At 43.8% G+C, this 14,251-nt stretch overlaps 1 protein-coding gene across 3 annotated transcripts in view; it reads left to right on the forward strand.

The window, feature by feature from the left end:
* aqr (aquarius intron-binding spliceosomal factor) overlaps positions 1-14,251 on the forward strand; it is a 58,146-nt gene that overhangs the window by 7,641 nt on the left and 36,254 nt on the right. For all 3 annotated transcript variants that reach the window (XM_029729878.1, XM_029729877.1, XM_029729879.1), the window contains exons 14-18: positions 1,561-1,663; positions 3,166-3,286; positions 3,727-3,868; positions 4,041-4,219; positions 9,221-9,388. In XM_029729878.1, the coding sequence (XP_029585738.1) occupies positions 1,561-1,663; positions 3,166-3,286; positions 3,727-3,868; positions 4,041-4,219; positions 9,221-9,388 (713 nt within the window). The remainder of the gene's footprint in view (positions 1-1,560; positions 1,664-3,165; positions 3,287-3,726; positions 3,869-4,040; positions 4,220-9,220; positions 9,389-14,251) is intronic.

Below are 14,251 nucleotides of genomic sequence, written 5' to 3' on the forward strand. Positions count from 1 at the left end.
CCTGTGTTTTATATACATTTCTGCACTATGAGTTTGGAATAATATTGTGAAAATGATGATAATGGCCTTTGGTGTAAGAGTTTTCAGCCTGTTTTGGTATAATGGAGTTTTGGCCTGCCTTGTGAAATCACCAGGTGGTGAATTAGTTAATAGACAAATAAAAAAGAGTTCCAAACCTCTCTGCCAATAACGTCTAGTTTTCATTAAAGTCCCCGGCCACTATGAGCACCGCCTCTGGATGAGCATTTTCTTGTTTGTTTATGGCCTTATTCAGCTCATTGAGTGTTGTCTTGGTGCCAGCATCGGTTTGTGGTGGTATATAGACGGCTACGAATAATATAGATGAGAACTCTCTTGGTAAATAGTGTGGTCCACAGCTTATGAGATACTCTACCGTCAGGCGAGCAAAACCTGGGACTTCCTTAATATTAGATTTAGTTGTTTACAAATAGACACATACCACCACCCCTTGTCTTACCGGAGACAGCCGTACCTATCTTGCAGATGGACAGAAAACCCAGCCAGCTGTATGTTATCCACGTTGTTGTTCATCCACGACTCTGTCAAACACAAGATATTAGACGGTGGCAGAATCATTATGCACAAAATAAGTTAGAAATAACGTGAAAAAACAAACAATAGCACAATTGGTTAGGAGCTAGTAAAACGGCAGCCATCTCCTCCGGCGCCATTTTCCCCTCCCCACTCAGACCACTCAGACAGTCCCAGCAGAATTCTTGCTTGAGAAATTGCTCTTTGCTAAGAATCAGTTTTTTTGTTTCTTTTTTACCCTTTTTTAATTTGAAAACAATTACAGTAAGGTACTTCATTGTTATCAGAAATGATTTGATATTGAGATTATTGCTGCATTCATCTCCTCAACAACTCAAAGCAGCTATTTTAGCTTTGTCATGAAGTACAGTACAGCAGCCTGACCCATACCAGTCCCTAGACGGACCACGGATCCATGTGTTCAAACCACGGCATCATCACGGGCTTGCCCACGCTTCTGCTCACAGTGACACGTGTCCCTGTCTGTCTGTACAGGACTCAGTCACAGTGTCTCTCTCTATACCAACGCTGCCTGTGTCACGGCACATGCTGAGGCAGCCTCTGCAGTTGGATTTTAATAATCACATCGACCCGGTCCCTGTACACGCCGTGCTGACAGAGCAGGACTGCAGTGGCCGCTACTTAGCAGAGCTGAGGAAAACACAAGGACTAGCATACATTACATTGCAATTCTAACAAGCACAGATTTAAGAAACAGCCTGTGCGTTGGGAGAATGTGGCATTTTTCATATTGTCAAATGAAGCGTAGCGACCCGGACACTGGAATAGGGGAGTTTTCCTCCGAAAAATAGAATAATCGGCACAGTGTAAATATTCTCCTGAATGTGCGTTTCTACCCCTGGGTCTTCATGTTGTAGTAAACACACTGACTTAGCAGAAAATATACGACTGTTTAAATCATGATGCTCAAAGGAAATAAATGTTAATTGGAAGTTCGTAATGTCAAATATGCTGAAGTTGTTGTTTTTTCTTTTTTCCTCTGTGCAGTTCCAACACTCTCCACAGGGTGGCCTCGTATCTATGCCTGTTACCAGAGCTGGCAGAGGGACAGGACACCACCTATGAGAAGGAGGTCCTCCTGGAGCTGCTGGTAGGTGCTGCTACGAAACAGGGAGACGTTGTCCCTAACCACTGATTGAGGATCAGATGTTTGTGTCATCGTCCTAATGCTTTAAGTTAGGAATGGGGAAAGGGTGATCTGATCCTAGATCTGTGGTTAGGGGTGATGGGAAGTGAACGATAATGAGGTGCTTGGCTAAACAGCAGCAACGTCAGGATATGGTCATTTTCAGAACAATAATCGCCTGGGGAGCGTAGCGGCGTAACGGGTATTTGTGGCTCGTTTTAGAAGCCGCTAATTTATGCTTTTGACCTTGGAATACAGTATGCAACACCCAGCAATGTTTTTCTTATCCTAGGAAAAGACAGCAGTTGATCTGATTGCTCTCCACACACACACCCTTAGTCCCTCCTAAAAACAGGCATCCAGTGTGTTGAAAACAAGTCTCATCCCCCATAACCCTCCGTCACCAAGCGACCAGCCACTGACCTGCTGCTCTGTCCTTACTACTGTAATTACCCACTTCAAGTTTTCTCAAGGCCTCCTCTCCCCACTACTGAAGAGAAGCTTTTCCATAATTAGCTGATTAGATTGGTTCTGGGAAACAATGTCAGGGGACTCATTTGGCCCCGGGTTGCCCTGGGCAACCGAAAATCTCCAAAGAGTCCAGTTAGGTATTATGTGTCTGTCAGAGGCTCGGGGCGCTGTGCTGTACGGTAGGGAGCAGAGCAGCTCACACACACTGCAGAGAGAGTCTGCAATTAAACCTGGGGAAGGAGAGAATGAGCTGACTGGAGTTAGGCTCTGTTCAGCCTCTAGCTATCACTGTTCTGATGGTTATTTCATTTCCCCAAGACATTAACCAACCGCTCTTGAATTCTGAACAGAATATTGTTTTTCCTTTAATGTGGACTGAATTCCGAGGGGAAGTTGGGAACTTGAGTTTTCCTGGATTGCGGTGAATTTGATCCAACATTATGATATTTCTTAGTTTTTTTGCATAGTTTTAAAATTGTCATAGGTATTTGAACTGAACGTTACTCTCCATTGGGGCATAGGGTCTAGAGCTCTATGGACCTCTCTGCCAGTCCCTGATGGACATGAGTATGACGAAACCCCGGGTTGGATAGTGCCTGGCAGAGAACACAGCAGTGTAACAGGATTAGCGTAGCATGGCGGTTATTGACTGACTGATCACATATGGGAACACAGGGATTATATAGGCTTCTGCATCATGTTTGGAACACAACCATAATTTAGGCCACAACATTAAGGCCCCTGACCTAAAACACATGAATGAATGAGGGGTTTGTCATGACAGGCGGACGGTGACTGGTGTGACGCAATACGTCTGACCCGATTTTCATTTGACCAAACATTGTTTTTAATACCGCTGTCTGATCTAGTGAGTAAAGAGGAGGATATGTGTTGCAAGGGCAGTCAGTGCCAGAGTACACCAATGGCTCATTCATCCAATTTCTTTCTCTCTCTGTCTTTCATCTCTCTCTCTTCCTTCTCGCACATTCTTCCAGGTGTCTCGTCATGAGAGGAGAATCTCCCAGATTGAGCAACTTAATCAAATGCCTCTTTATCCAACGGAGAAGATTATCTGGGATGAGAACATCGTCCCCACTGAGTACTATTCTGGCGAAGGTCCGTGTCTTTCTACGGTATCTCCTCGCAAACTCATCTCACACACACACACACACTGCTGTTATCCCACACCTCAGGGGCACCTGAGCTGGCATCCTCTTAATGGGCAATCCTCTTTAGGCTGGCTGGAGCACCTTCACCAGCTAAGATGCCTACAGTCCTAAAGCCATTGAAATCCATGAGCCTATCGACATTTTATAAGGCTGTTTTAGCCTGCCAGGAGATTAAAGGTGTAAAACTAGCTGTATAGTCAACTTTTAGCTAAGGGATTGTCCCTGTCAAGTGGGTCCAGAATTGTTCCTTGTCAGGGAAAACACAGGGCCCTATTTGTGTTACTCTGAAATAGATGTGTAGGTAATAGGTCTATACCAATGACATGCATCCAATTCTGAGCATTTGTTCCCAAATCTGTTTCATCTTTGCGTGTGTGTGTGTTCCAGGTTGTCTGGCTCTGCCGAAGCTGAACCTGCAGTTCCTGACCCTCCATGACTACCTGCTGAGAAACTTCAACTTGTTCCGTCTGGAGTCCACCTACGAGATCAGACAGGACGTGGAGGACGTGGTGACTCGCATGAAACCATGGTGAGCAGAGAACACACACTTATAACTGATGGTAAAATAAGGTTGCCATATTTCTGTTTCTTTCAAATGTATAATTTTGTATCACTCATATATTATAATACATTTTATTACATTCAGGAAGTCAGAGTATGGTGGTGTTTAGGGGCTGACCTGTTGTCTTGTCTTCCTATAGGCAGTCAGAGTATGGTGGTGTGGTGTTTGGGGGCTGGGCCAGGATGGCTCAGACCATCACAGCCTTCTCCATTGTGGAGGTGGCCAAGCCCAACATCGGCGAGAACTGGCCCGCCCGCGTCCGAGCGGACATCACTGTAAATCTCAACGTTCGAGACCACATCAAACACGAGTGGGAAGGTACATGGCTCTCTTCTCCTACCTCTCCTTTCTCTATCCCCTGCTCTCTCGTTCTCCCCCTCTTTTCTTCCTTTCAGCATTCCATCTATACCAGGTATTCCCAAACTGGGGTATGCGCAATGCCGTCGGGGGATAGAGAAAAAATAATTTCCAAACAGCCCATTTATATTTTCCAACGGGGCTATACATTTGGGTGAGGTTTTTATCCTCGCCTGAGTAGCCTCGTTTCACTGCCAAAAATAAAATTAAACCATCTAGTGTTCAGCGAAATAACAACACAATGTCAAATACAGGTAACCTACTCAAGTAATTAACATCCTATCACATTAACCATTACTCTTTCGCGGGAATTCCACTAACGGTCCGTATGAAGCCAAAACGTAGCTGCTGCTCATTCTGTTTGCTCTAAAATGGATAAATAGTTTTTTTTTTTTTAAGGCCCACGTCCATAGAGACACCAGCAGTACTACACCTGCACCTGTCGACGACACAAGTTGTTCTGCTTTCACGAGCACATCCAATGCTAGCATCAGTAATTCTACATTTGTTGTTAGCCCAGCTGGCATGGACACTGACAGTTGTGAATCTGATGTAGCCGAAGAGCTACCACCCTTTTACCCGGGAAAGCACCGAATAACAGACAGGGACGTTGGACCATCGAATATGATAACTGCATTGATTTGGTCTTCACTTATATTGGGAGAAGTGCCTTTCCTCAACCACAGTATGTTATACAGTTGAAGTCGGAAGTTTACATACTCTTAGGTTGGAGTCATTAAAACTCGTTTTTCAACCACTCCACAAATTCCTTGTTAACAAACTATAGTTTTGGAAAGTCAGTTAGGACATATACTTTGCGCATGACAAGTAATTTTTCCAACAATTGTTTACAGACAGATTACTTCACTTATAATTCACTGAATCACAATTCCAGTGGGTCAGAAGTTTACATGCACTAAGTTGACTGTGCCTTTAAACAGCTTGGGAAATTCCAGAAAATGATGTCATGGCTTTAAAAGCTTCTGATTGGCTAAGTGACATCATTTGAGTCCATTGGAGGTGTACCTGTGGATGTATTTCAAGGCCTACCTTCAAACTCAGTGCCTCTTGCTTGACATCATGGGAAAATCAAAAGAAATCAGCCAAGACCTCAGAAAATAAATTGTAGACCTCCACAAGTCTGGTTCATCCTTGGGAGCAATTTCCAAACGCCTGAAGGTACCACGTTCATCTGTACAAACAATAGTATGCAAGTATAAACAACATGGGACCACACAGCCGTCATAATGCTCAGGAAGGAGATGCGTTCTGTCTCCTAGAGATGAAGGTACTTTTGTGCAAAAAGTGCAAATCAATCCCAGAACAACAGCAAAGGACCTTGTGAAGATGAAGGAAACAGGTACAAAAGTATCTATATCCACAGTAGAACAAGTCCTATATCGACATAACCTGAAAGGCCACTCATCAAGGAAGAAGCCACTGCTCCAAAACCGCCATAATTAAAAAAAGCCAGACTACGGTTTGCAACTGCACATGGGGACAAAGATTGTACTTTTTGGAGAAATGTCCTCTGGTCTGATGAAACAAAAATGGAACTGCTTGGCCACATGACCATCGTTATGTTTGGAGGAAAACGGGGGATGCTTGCAAGCTGAAGAACACCATCCCAACCGTGAAGCACAGGGGTGGCAGCATCATGTTGTGGGGGTGCTTTGCTGCAGGAGGGACTGGTGCACTTCACAAAATAGATGGCATCATGAGGTAGGAAAGTTATGTGGATATATTGAAGCAACATCTCAAGACATCAGTCAGGAAGTTAAAGCTTGGTCGAAATGGGTCTTCCAAATGGACAATGACCCCAAGCATATTTCCAAAGTCAAGGACAACAAAGTCAAGGTATTGGAGTGGCCATCACAAAGCCTTAACCTCAATCCTATAGAAAATTTGTGGGCAGAACTGAAAAAGCATGTGCGAGCAAGGAGACCTACAAACCTGACTCAGTTACACCAGCTCTGTCAGGAGGAATGGGCCAAAATTCATCCAACTTATTATGAGAAGCTTGTGGAAGGTTACCTGAAAGGTTTGACCCAAGTTAAACAATTTAAAGGCAATGCTACCAAATACTAATTGAGTATGTAAACTTCTGACCAACTGGGAATGTGATGAAATAAATAAAAGCTGAAATAAATTATTCTCTCTTATTCTGACATTTCACATTCTTAAAATAAAGTGGTGAACCTAACTGACCTAACAGGGAATTTTTATTAGAATTAAATGTCAGGAATTGTGAAAAACTGGGTTTAACTGTATTTGTCTAAGGTGTATGTAAACTTCCGACTTCAACTGTATGTCCAAAAGTACACTTGCGCAGACATTTAGAAATGCAGGAATTAAGACTTTTTTGAGTAGTAAGACGTATAAAAGCAACAAATACCATTAATAAGAAGGGGCTTGAAGAGTCTTATGTGGTGAGCTACCACGTGTCTAGGACAGGAAAGCCCCATACTATTGTGGAGAACTTAATTCTTCCTGCTGCCGTGAATGTGGCTGGGACAGTTCTGGGGGAAAAGGCCAAAAAACTAAACAGACAATGCTTTCATCAGACAACACTGTTTCACGACGCGCCAGTGGCATGGCAGGAGATGTTTTGATACAATTACTGCTTCACATACAAGCCATTGAATTCTATGCGTTACAGCTGAATGAGTCAACAGACGTGGTGGGCCTGGCGCAGCTGCTGGTATATGTCCGTTATGTTTATGGGGGGTCAATTAAGGAAGACATCCTCTTCTGTAAACCAAGACAGGAGAGGATATTTTTATAGTACTGGACAGCTTTGTGACATCAAATGGACTTTGTTGGTCAAGATGTGTTGGTATCTGTACTGATGGCGCAAAAGCCATGACAGTGAGACATGGTGAAGTGGTAACGCGCATGCAAGCGGTTGTTCCCGACGCCACTTGGGTACACTGCAGCATCCACCAATAGAGAGTCTTGCTGCCAAGGGAATGCCTGACAGCTTGAAAGACATTTGACACTACAGTGAAAGTGGTTAACTTTGTTAAAGCAAAGCCCCTGAACTCTCGTGTATTTTCTGCACTATGCAATGATATGGGGAGCGACCATGATACTCTTTTACAACATACATAAGTGCTTTGGTTATCAAAGTATTGACACGTTTTTTTTTAAATTGAGAGACGATCTTAAAGTTCTTTACTGACCATCATTTTCACTTGTCTGACCGCTTGCATGGTGACGAGTTTCTCATACGACTGGCCTATCTGGGTGATGTTTTTTCTCGTCTGAATGACCTGAATCTAGGATTACATAGACTCTCCAACTATATTCAATGTGCGGGACAAAATTAAGGCTAAGATTAAGAAGTTGGAGCTATTCTCTGTCTGCATTAACAAGGACAACACACAGGTCTTTCCATCATTGTATGATTTTTTTGTGAGGAAATAAATTCAAGCTACCGGACAATGTCAAATGTGATATAGCGAAGCATCTGAGTGAGTTGGGTGCACAATTACGCCGGTACTTCCCCGCAACGGATGACACAAACAACCGGATTTGTTATCCCTTTCATGCCCTGCCTCCAGTCTACTTACTGATATCTGAAGAAAGCCTGATCGAAATTGCAACAAGCGGTTCTATGTGAATTTAATTTAATCAGACGCCACTGCCAGATTCCTGGATTGGGCTGCGCTCAGAGTATCCTGCCTTGGCAAATCGCGCTGTTAAGGCACTGATGCCCTTTGCAACCACGTACCTATGTGACAGTGGATTCTCGGCCCTCACTAGCATGAAAACTAACTAAATACAGACACAGACTGTGTGGAAAATGATTTAAGACTGAGATTCTCTCCAATACAACCCAACATTGCAGAGTTATGCGCATCCTTTCAAGCACACCCTTCTCATTAACCTGTGGTGAGTTATTCACAATTTGATGAACAAATAAGGTTTTATATGTAAGATGGTTAAATAAAGAGAAAAATGATTATTATTATTTGTGCCCTGGTCCTATAAGAGCTCTTTGTCACAACCCGGCTCGTGAGAAGTGACAAACTCACACTCATTCTTATGTTGAATAAATGTATCGTATAGTGTGTGTGGCAGGCTTACAACGATGGCAAAAAACAACACTAGCGCTGACCCTAGTGCTAGAGGGGGTACGCAGCTGGAGGTTGAATGTTTGAAGGTGTACAGGACTATAAAATGTTTAGGAACCACTGCTCTATGCCATCTATTTTTCTGTCTCCTAGCTTTTATACTCCTTTTCTCACCGACTGTCTCCCTCCCTCTATCTTTCTATGGATCCCACTTCAACATCTCACTAATGAAGCCTTTAATGTCCTCCATATAGTATTTTCATCCAGACCTCTATATCAATCCTGCTGTACCTTGACCTGTGACCTCCTCTAGGCTTGTCTGCCTGTAAGCATGTTTCTTACCAGCCCTGACCACTTGGCTTCAGTGTTCTATTTCCTTATATTCTTCCCCCAACGGGTGCAGCAGGGCTACTGTAGATAATGTTAACAGGGTGGTGTTGGCCTCCCTGGTATTGTGATGGAAACCAGTAAGACTAGCTCTTTGCGTCGGCTAATGGGGATCCTAATTAATCAAATCAAGATTCATTGTTTTACCATGAACACATCAAACCATACGACATTGCTGACTGTAGCTAGCATGAGAGGTTGTTCTGTCAAATAGGAATGTTTTGAAGGATGAAATGTATGATGTGGAAATTGTGCTGGTCAATTTAGTGAATTGATTCATTTAAAATCAATCTGTAGTTTTATTAAAGGGTCTCTGCTCTCCACCCACACCTAGCAAACCTCAGCGTGCAGGAGGATGGCTCAATGTCATCTCAATATCCCCCTCTCCTCCTCCCCCTTGTATAATTACAACTTCATGTTTTAAAGATCAGCCGAGCGCTGACGGGGCGTTCTCCCTCTCCCTCTCCTCTCCTTTTTTTCTTTTTTTCACCTTTCCCAGGGCTGCGTAAGCACGACGTTTGCTTTCTGGTCACGGTGCGGCCCAACCTGCCCTACGGCACGCGCTTTGACCGCCGCCAGCCCTTTGTGGAGCAGACAGGCCTGGCTTACGTGAGGGGCTGCGAGGTGCAGGGCATGCTGGACGACAAAGGCCGTGTCATCGAGGAAGGTAGGCTGGCGCGCGCACACACAGATGTGCATACATGCACTTCCCACCACCACAGGCACACGCATCCTGCCCATACACACTCACACATACTCATGTCACACGCCCTTCCCATCATCCTCCTCCGACCCCCTAACTTCCAGCCCATGAAGTCTAGTGGGATTGTCATGGTGACACTCAACCAGAGAACTGACCTGTTCGCATTAACATTCCATTAACCTTAGGGCAACCCATCGTACCTGAAAGCTTCTCAATATTTTATTTATTCAATTTTATTAATATAGAATGGGACATGTTATACTGTGCTTTGGGAAAGTATTCAGTCCCCTTCACTTTTTCCACATCTTGTTACGTTACAGCCTTATTCTAAAATTGATTAAATTAATAGTTTTCCTCATCATTCTACAGACAATACACCATAAGGATAAAGCAAAAAGTTTGTTTTTTTTGTGCAAATTTATAAAAACAGAAATACCATACTTGTGTAAATATTTGGTCTCTTTGCTATGAGACTTGAAATTTCCATCGATCATACATGATGTTTCTACAACTTGATTGGAGTCCACCTGTGGTAAATTCAATTGATTGGACATGATTTGGAAAGGCACACACCTGTCTATATAAGGTCCCACAGTTGACAGTGCATGTCAGAGAAAAAACCAAGCCATGAGGTCAAAGGAATTTTCCCAAGAGCTCCGAGACAGGATTGTGTCGAGGCACAGATCTGTGGAAGGGTACCAAAACAATTCTGCAGCATTGAAGTTCCCCAAGAAAACAGTGGCCTTCATCATTCTTAAATGGGAGAAGTTTGGAACCGCCAAGATTCTTCCTAGAGCTGGCCACCCGGTCAAACTGAGCAATCGGGGGAGAAGGGCCTTGGACAGGAAGGTGACTAAGAACCCCGTGGCAACTCTGACAGAGTTCCTCTGTGGAGATGGGGGATCCTTCCAGAAGGATAACAATCTCTGCAGCACTCCACCAATCAGGCTTTTATGGTAGTGGCCAGACGGAAGCCACTCCTCAGTAAAAGAAACATGACAGCCTGCTTGGAGTTTGCCAAAAGGCACCTAAAGACTCTTAGACCATGAGAAACAAGATTCTCTGGTCCGATGAAACCAAGATTTAACTCTTTGGCCTGAATGCCAAGCGTCACATCTGGAGGAAACCTGGCACCATCCCTACAGTGAAGCATGGTGGTGGCAGCATCATGATGTGGGGATGTTTTTCAGCGGCAGGGACTGGTAGACTAGTCAGGATCGAGGGAAAGATACACGGAGCAAAGTACAGAGATCCTTAATGAAAACCTGTTCCAGAGTGCTTAGGACCTGAGACTGGTGCGAAGGTTCACCTTTCCTACAGGACAACGACCCTAAGCACACAGCCAAGACAACGCAGGAACAAGTTGGGACACGTCTCTGAATGTCCTTGAGTGGCCCAGCCACAGCCCGGACTTGAACCCGATCAAACATCTCTGAAGAAACCTGAAAATAGCTGTGCAGCGACGCTCCACATCCAACCTGACAGCGCTTGAGAGGATCTGCAGAGAAGAATGGGAGAAACTCCCCAAATACAGGTGTGCCAAGCTTGTAGCGTCATACCCAAGAAGATTTGAGGCTGTAATTGCTGCCAAAGGTGCTTCAACAAAGTACTGAGTAAAGGGTCTGAATACTTATGTAAAATGGGATTATTTCAGTATATATATTTTATTTGCCAAAATTTCAATCTGTTTTTTTTGCTTTTTCATTATGGGGTGTTGTGTGTAGATTGGGGGGGGGGGGGGGGGGGGGGGTCTGAATACTTGCACTGTATGACAGGCTTTTCTAGACTCCCAACATGACATGCATAGTCTCAGATCCATCCTATTGAAGCTGTGACTGGGCCTGCCATGGCTTTTCTTTCCGCTAAATGTTTGGCTATGAAAAGAGACATTCAGGCATATTACCCTGATCGAAGGTCAGTTTTGCATTACCCCTCCTAATGATTAAGGTTATGATTGGGGAAGTGTACGCTGATCCTAGGGCTTAGCCTACTACAGGCAACTTGTACCTAGAGCCTTCCTCTTCCACCAGCAGCGTTCAGAGCGGGCTATTGGAGTGTATGTCAGGTTAACCTCCAGAAATGTTATCCTAAGTGTTCGTCCTTTCCCGTCTGAACATGTGTCCGTGCACCTCTACCAAAGCACTATGTACCTTCTTCGCTCCTCTCCATGTTCCCACTGTATTAAAAATGTAGAGAGAGGTGCTAACTGGGCTGGTGTATCTATGTAACGAGCCTAGCGCTGTTTAAACTTTCAGATGCCCACAGGGCCGAGCCAGGGACAGACATGACACCTATCACTGGGCACTTTGTGAAAAGTGGCGCTATCATTTCTATTTATTTATTTATTTATCCTCCATTTATTCAGCAACCCAATAGAGATTTAAAAGCTTTTATAGAAGCTTTTTTGCCTGGTCTACATTGCCATAAGCTGTAAAATTCAGCAAAGCTGGAAATAGCTCAAAGATACAAACGCCTAAATCTGAGTTTGGCTACTTTTCCCTACTGGCTGCCTGCCTGCCTAGCTCTTCAGACACCAATCTCCAGCTGTCCTCAGCCCTTTATTTCAGTGTGTAAGTGTCCTCCTTCCAGCCACTCGTTCGTCAATCGCACCACACTACTTTTAGTAGAGGGGATTTAAAGGAAATGCATGGGATGGGGCCACCGGCTTGAGTTTCACTACCAGGGCTCTGGACTATGGCACCACCAATACTCCCATTTAAATGTTTGTGAAAGGTGAGACACACACACACAGGCGCGTCAGTGGCTCCCCATGGGAATAAGTCTAAAGCCTCTAGCCTGTGTGTGTGTGTGAGAGACATGAGAATGTAATGTGTGTCGGTGCTGAGGTGGGAGAGTGGCATGAGAATGTAATGTGGGGGTGGATAGTGAGGTGGGAGATTAGTGGCCTGGACTAGGATTTGAAAGCTTAGCTCTCTTGGGGACCAGGGAAGATGCCCTGGTATTCATGAAATGGTAGGCAGATGATGACCCCTAAAATGTATTTTTGGGGGTCTGGCCAGTGTAACTAATGCTTCTCTGATTTCAAGATCTTTCATCTTTCTCTCTCATCTCTCTCGCTGTGTGTCCTTGTGTTGTTACATAAGTGATGAACATTGCCAGGCTCGTATACCACCGCCGTACATCATTAGCCATGTATTGGCTAATAGACTGTTTGAGAATTAATTGGGTTATCAGTAAACCTCCAAATGCAATTTTGGGGTTAGTTGAGTTGCATGCAACGATGTATATAAAAACCCTGGATTGCTGATGCTATGTATTGGCTAGTGAGAGGCTTTGAAGCCACCAATCGGCCATATTGGCACTCCCCAGAAGGAGCAGTCCTCCATAGGAATGAATGGTATTCTACAGTATTTAAATTTAATGTTTCAAGGACAAAATTAAATGTATTTAAGTGTTTTTGTTTCAGTGGGGACAGTAACATTAGAATGTTACGTAAAACTATACTTTAAGGACAATGTTTTCATGCTTTTTTTATGTTTAGCTCACATAATATACAGTTGAAGTTGGAAGTTTACGTACACTTAGGCTGGAGTCATTTAAACTCGTTTTTCAACCACTCCACAAATTTGTTGTTAACAAACTATAGTTTTGGCAAGTCGGTTAGGACATCTACTTTGTGCATGACACAAGTCATTTTTCCAACAATTGTTTACAAATTATTTCACTTATAATTCACTGTATCACAATTCCAGTGGGTCAGAAGTTTACATACACTAAGTTGACTGTTCCTTTTAAACAGCTTGGAAAATTCCAGAAAATGATCTCATGGCTTTAGATGCTTCTGATAGGCTAATTGACATCATTTGAGTCAATTGGAGGTGTACCTGTGGATGTATTTCAAGGCCTACCTTCAAACTCAGTGCCTCTTTGTTTGACATCATGGGAAAATCAAAAGATATCTGCCAATACCTCAGAAAAGAGATTGTAGACCTCCACAAGTCTGGTTCATCCTTGGGAGCAATTTCCAAACGCCTGAAGGTACCACGTTCATCTGTACAAACAATAGTATGCAAGTATAAACACCATGGGACCACGCAGCCGTCATACCGTTCAGGAAGGAGAAGCGTTCTGTCTCTAAGAGATTAACGTACTTTGGTGCGAAAAGTGCAAATCAATCCCAGGACAACAGCAAAGAACCTTGTGAAGATGCTGGAGGAAACGGATACAAAAGTATCTATATCCACAGTAAAACGAGTCCTATATCGACATAAACGTGAAAGGCCGCTCAGCAAGGAAGAAGCCACTGCTCCAAAACCGCCATAATAAAGCCAGACTACGGTTTGCAACTCCACATGGGGACAAAGATCGTACTTTTTTGAGAAATGTCCTCTGGTCTGATGAAACAAAAACAGAACTGTTTGTCCATAATGACCATCCTTATGTTTGGAGGAAGAAGGGGGAGGCTTGCAAGCCAAAGAACACCATCCCAACCGTGAAGCACGGGGGTGACAGCATCATGTTGTGGGGGTGCTTTGTTGCAGGAGGGACTGGTGCACTTCACAAAATAGATGGCATCATGATAAAATAAAATGTACATGGATATATTGAAGCAACATCTCAAGACATCAGTCAGGAAGTTAAAACTTGGTCACAAATGGGTCTTCCAAATGGACACCAAGCATACTTCCAAAGTTGTGGCAAAATGGCTTAAGAACAACAAAGTCAAGCCCTGACCTCAATCCTATAGAAAGTCTGGGCAGAATTGGAAAAGTGCGTGCAAACAAGGAGGCCTACAAACCTGACTCAGTTACACCAGCTCTGTCAGGAGGAATGGGACAAAATTCACCCAACTTATTGTGGGAAGCT

This window comes from Salmo trutta, chromosome 33 (assembly GCF_901001165.1).
Source record: "Salmo trutta chromosome 33, fSalTru1.1, whole genome shotgun sequence".
Classification (NCBI taxonomy): Eukaryota; Metazoa; Chordata; class Actinopteri; order Salmoniformes; family Salmonidae; genus Salmo; species Salmo trutta.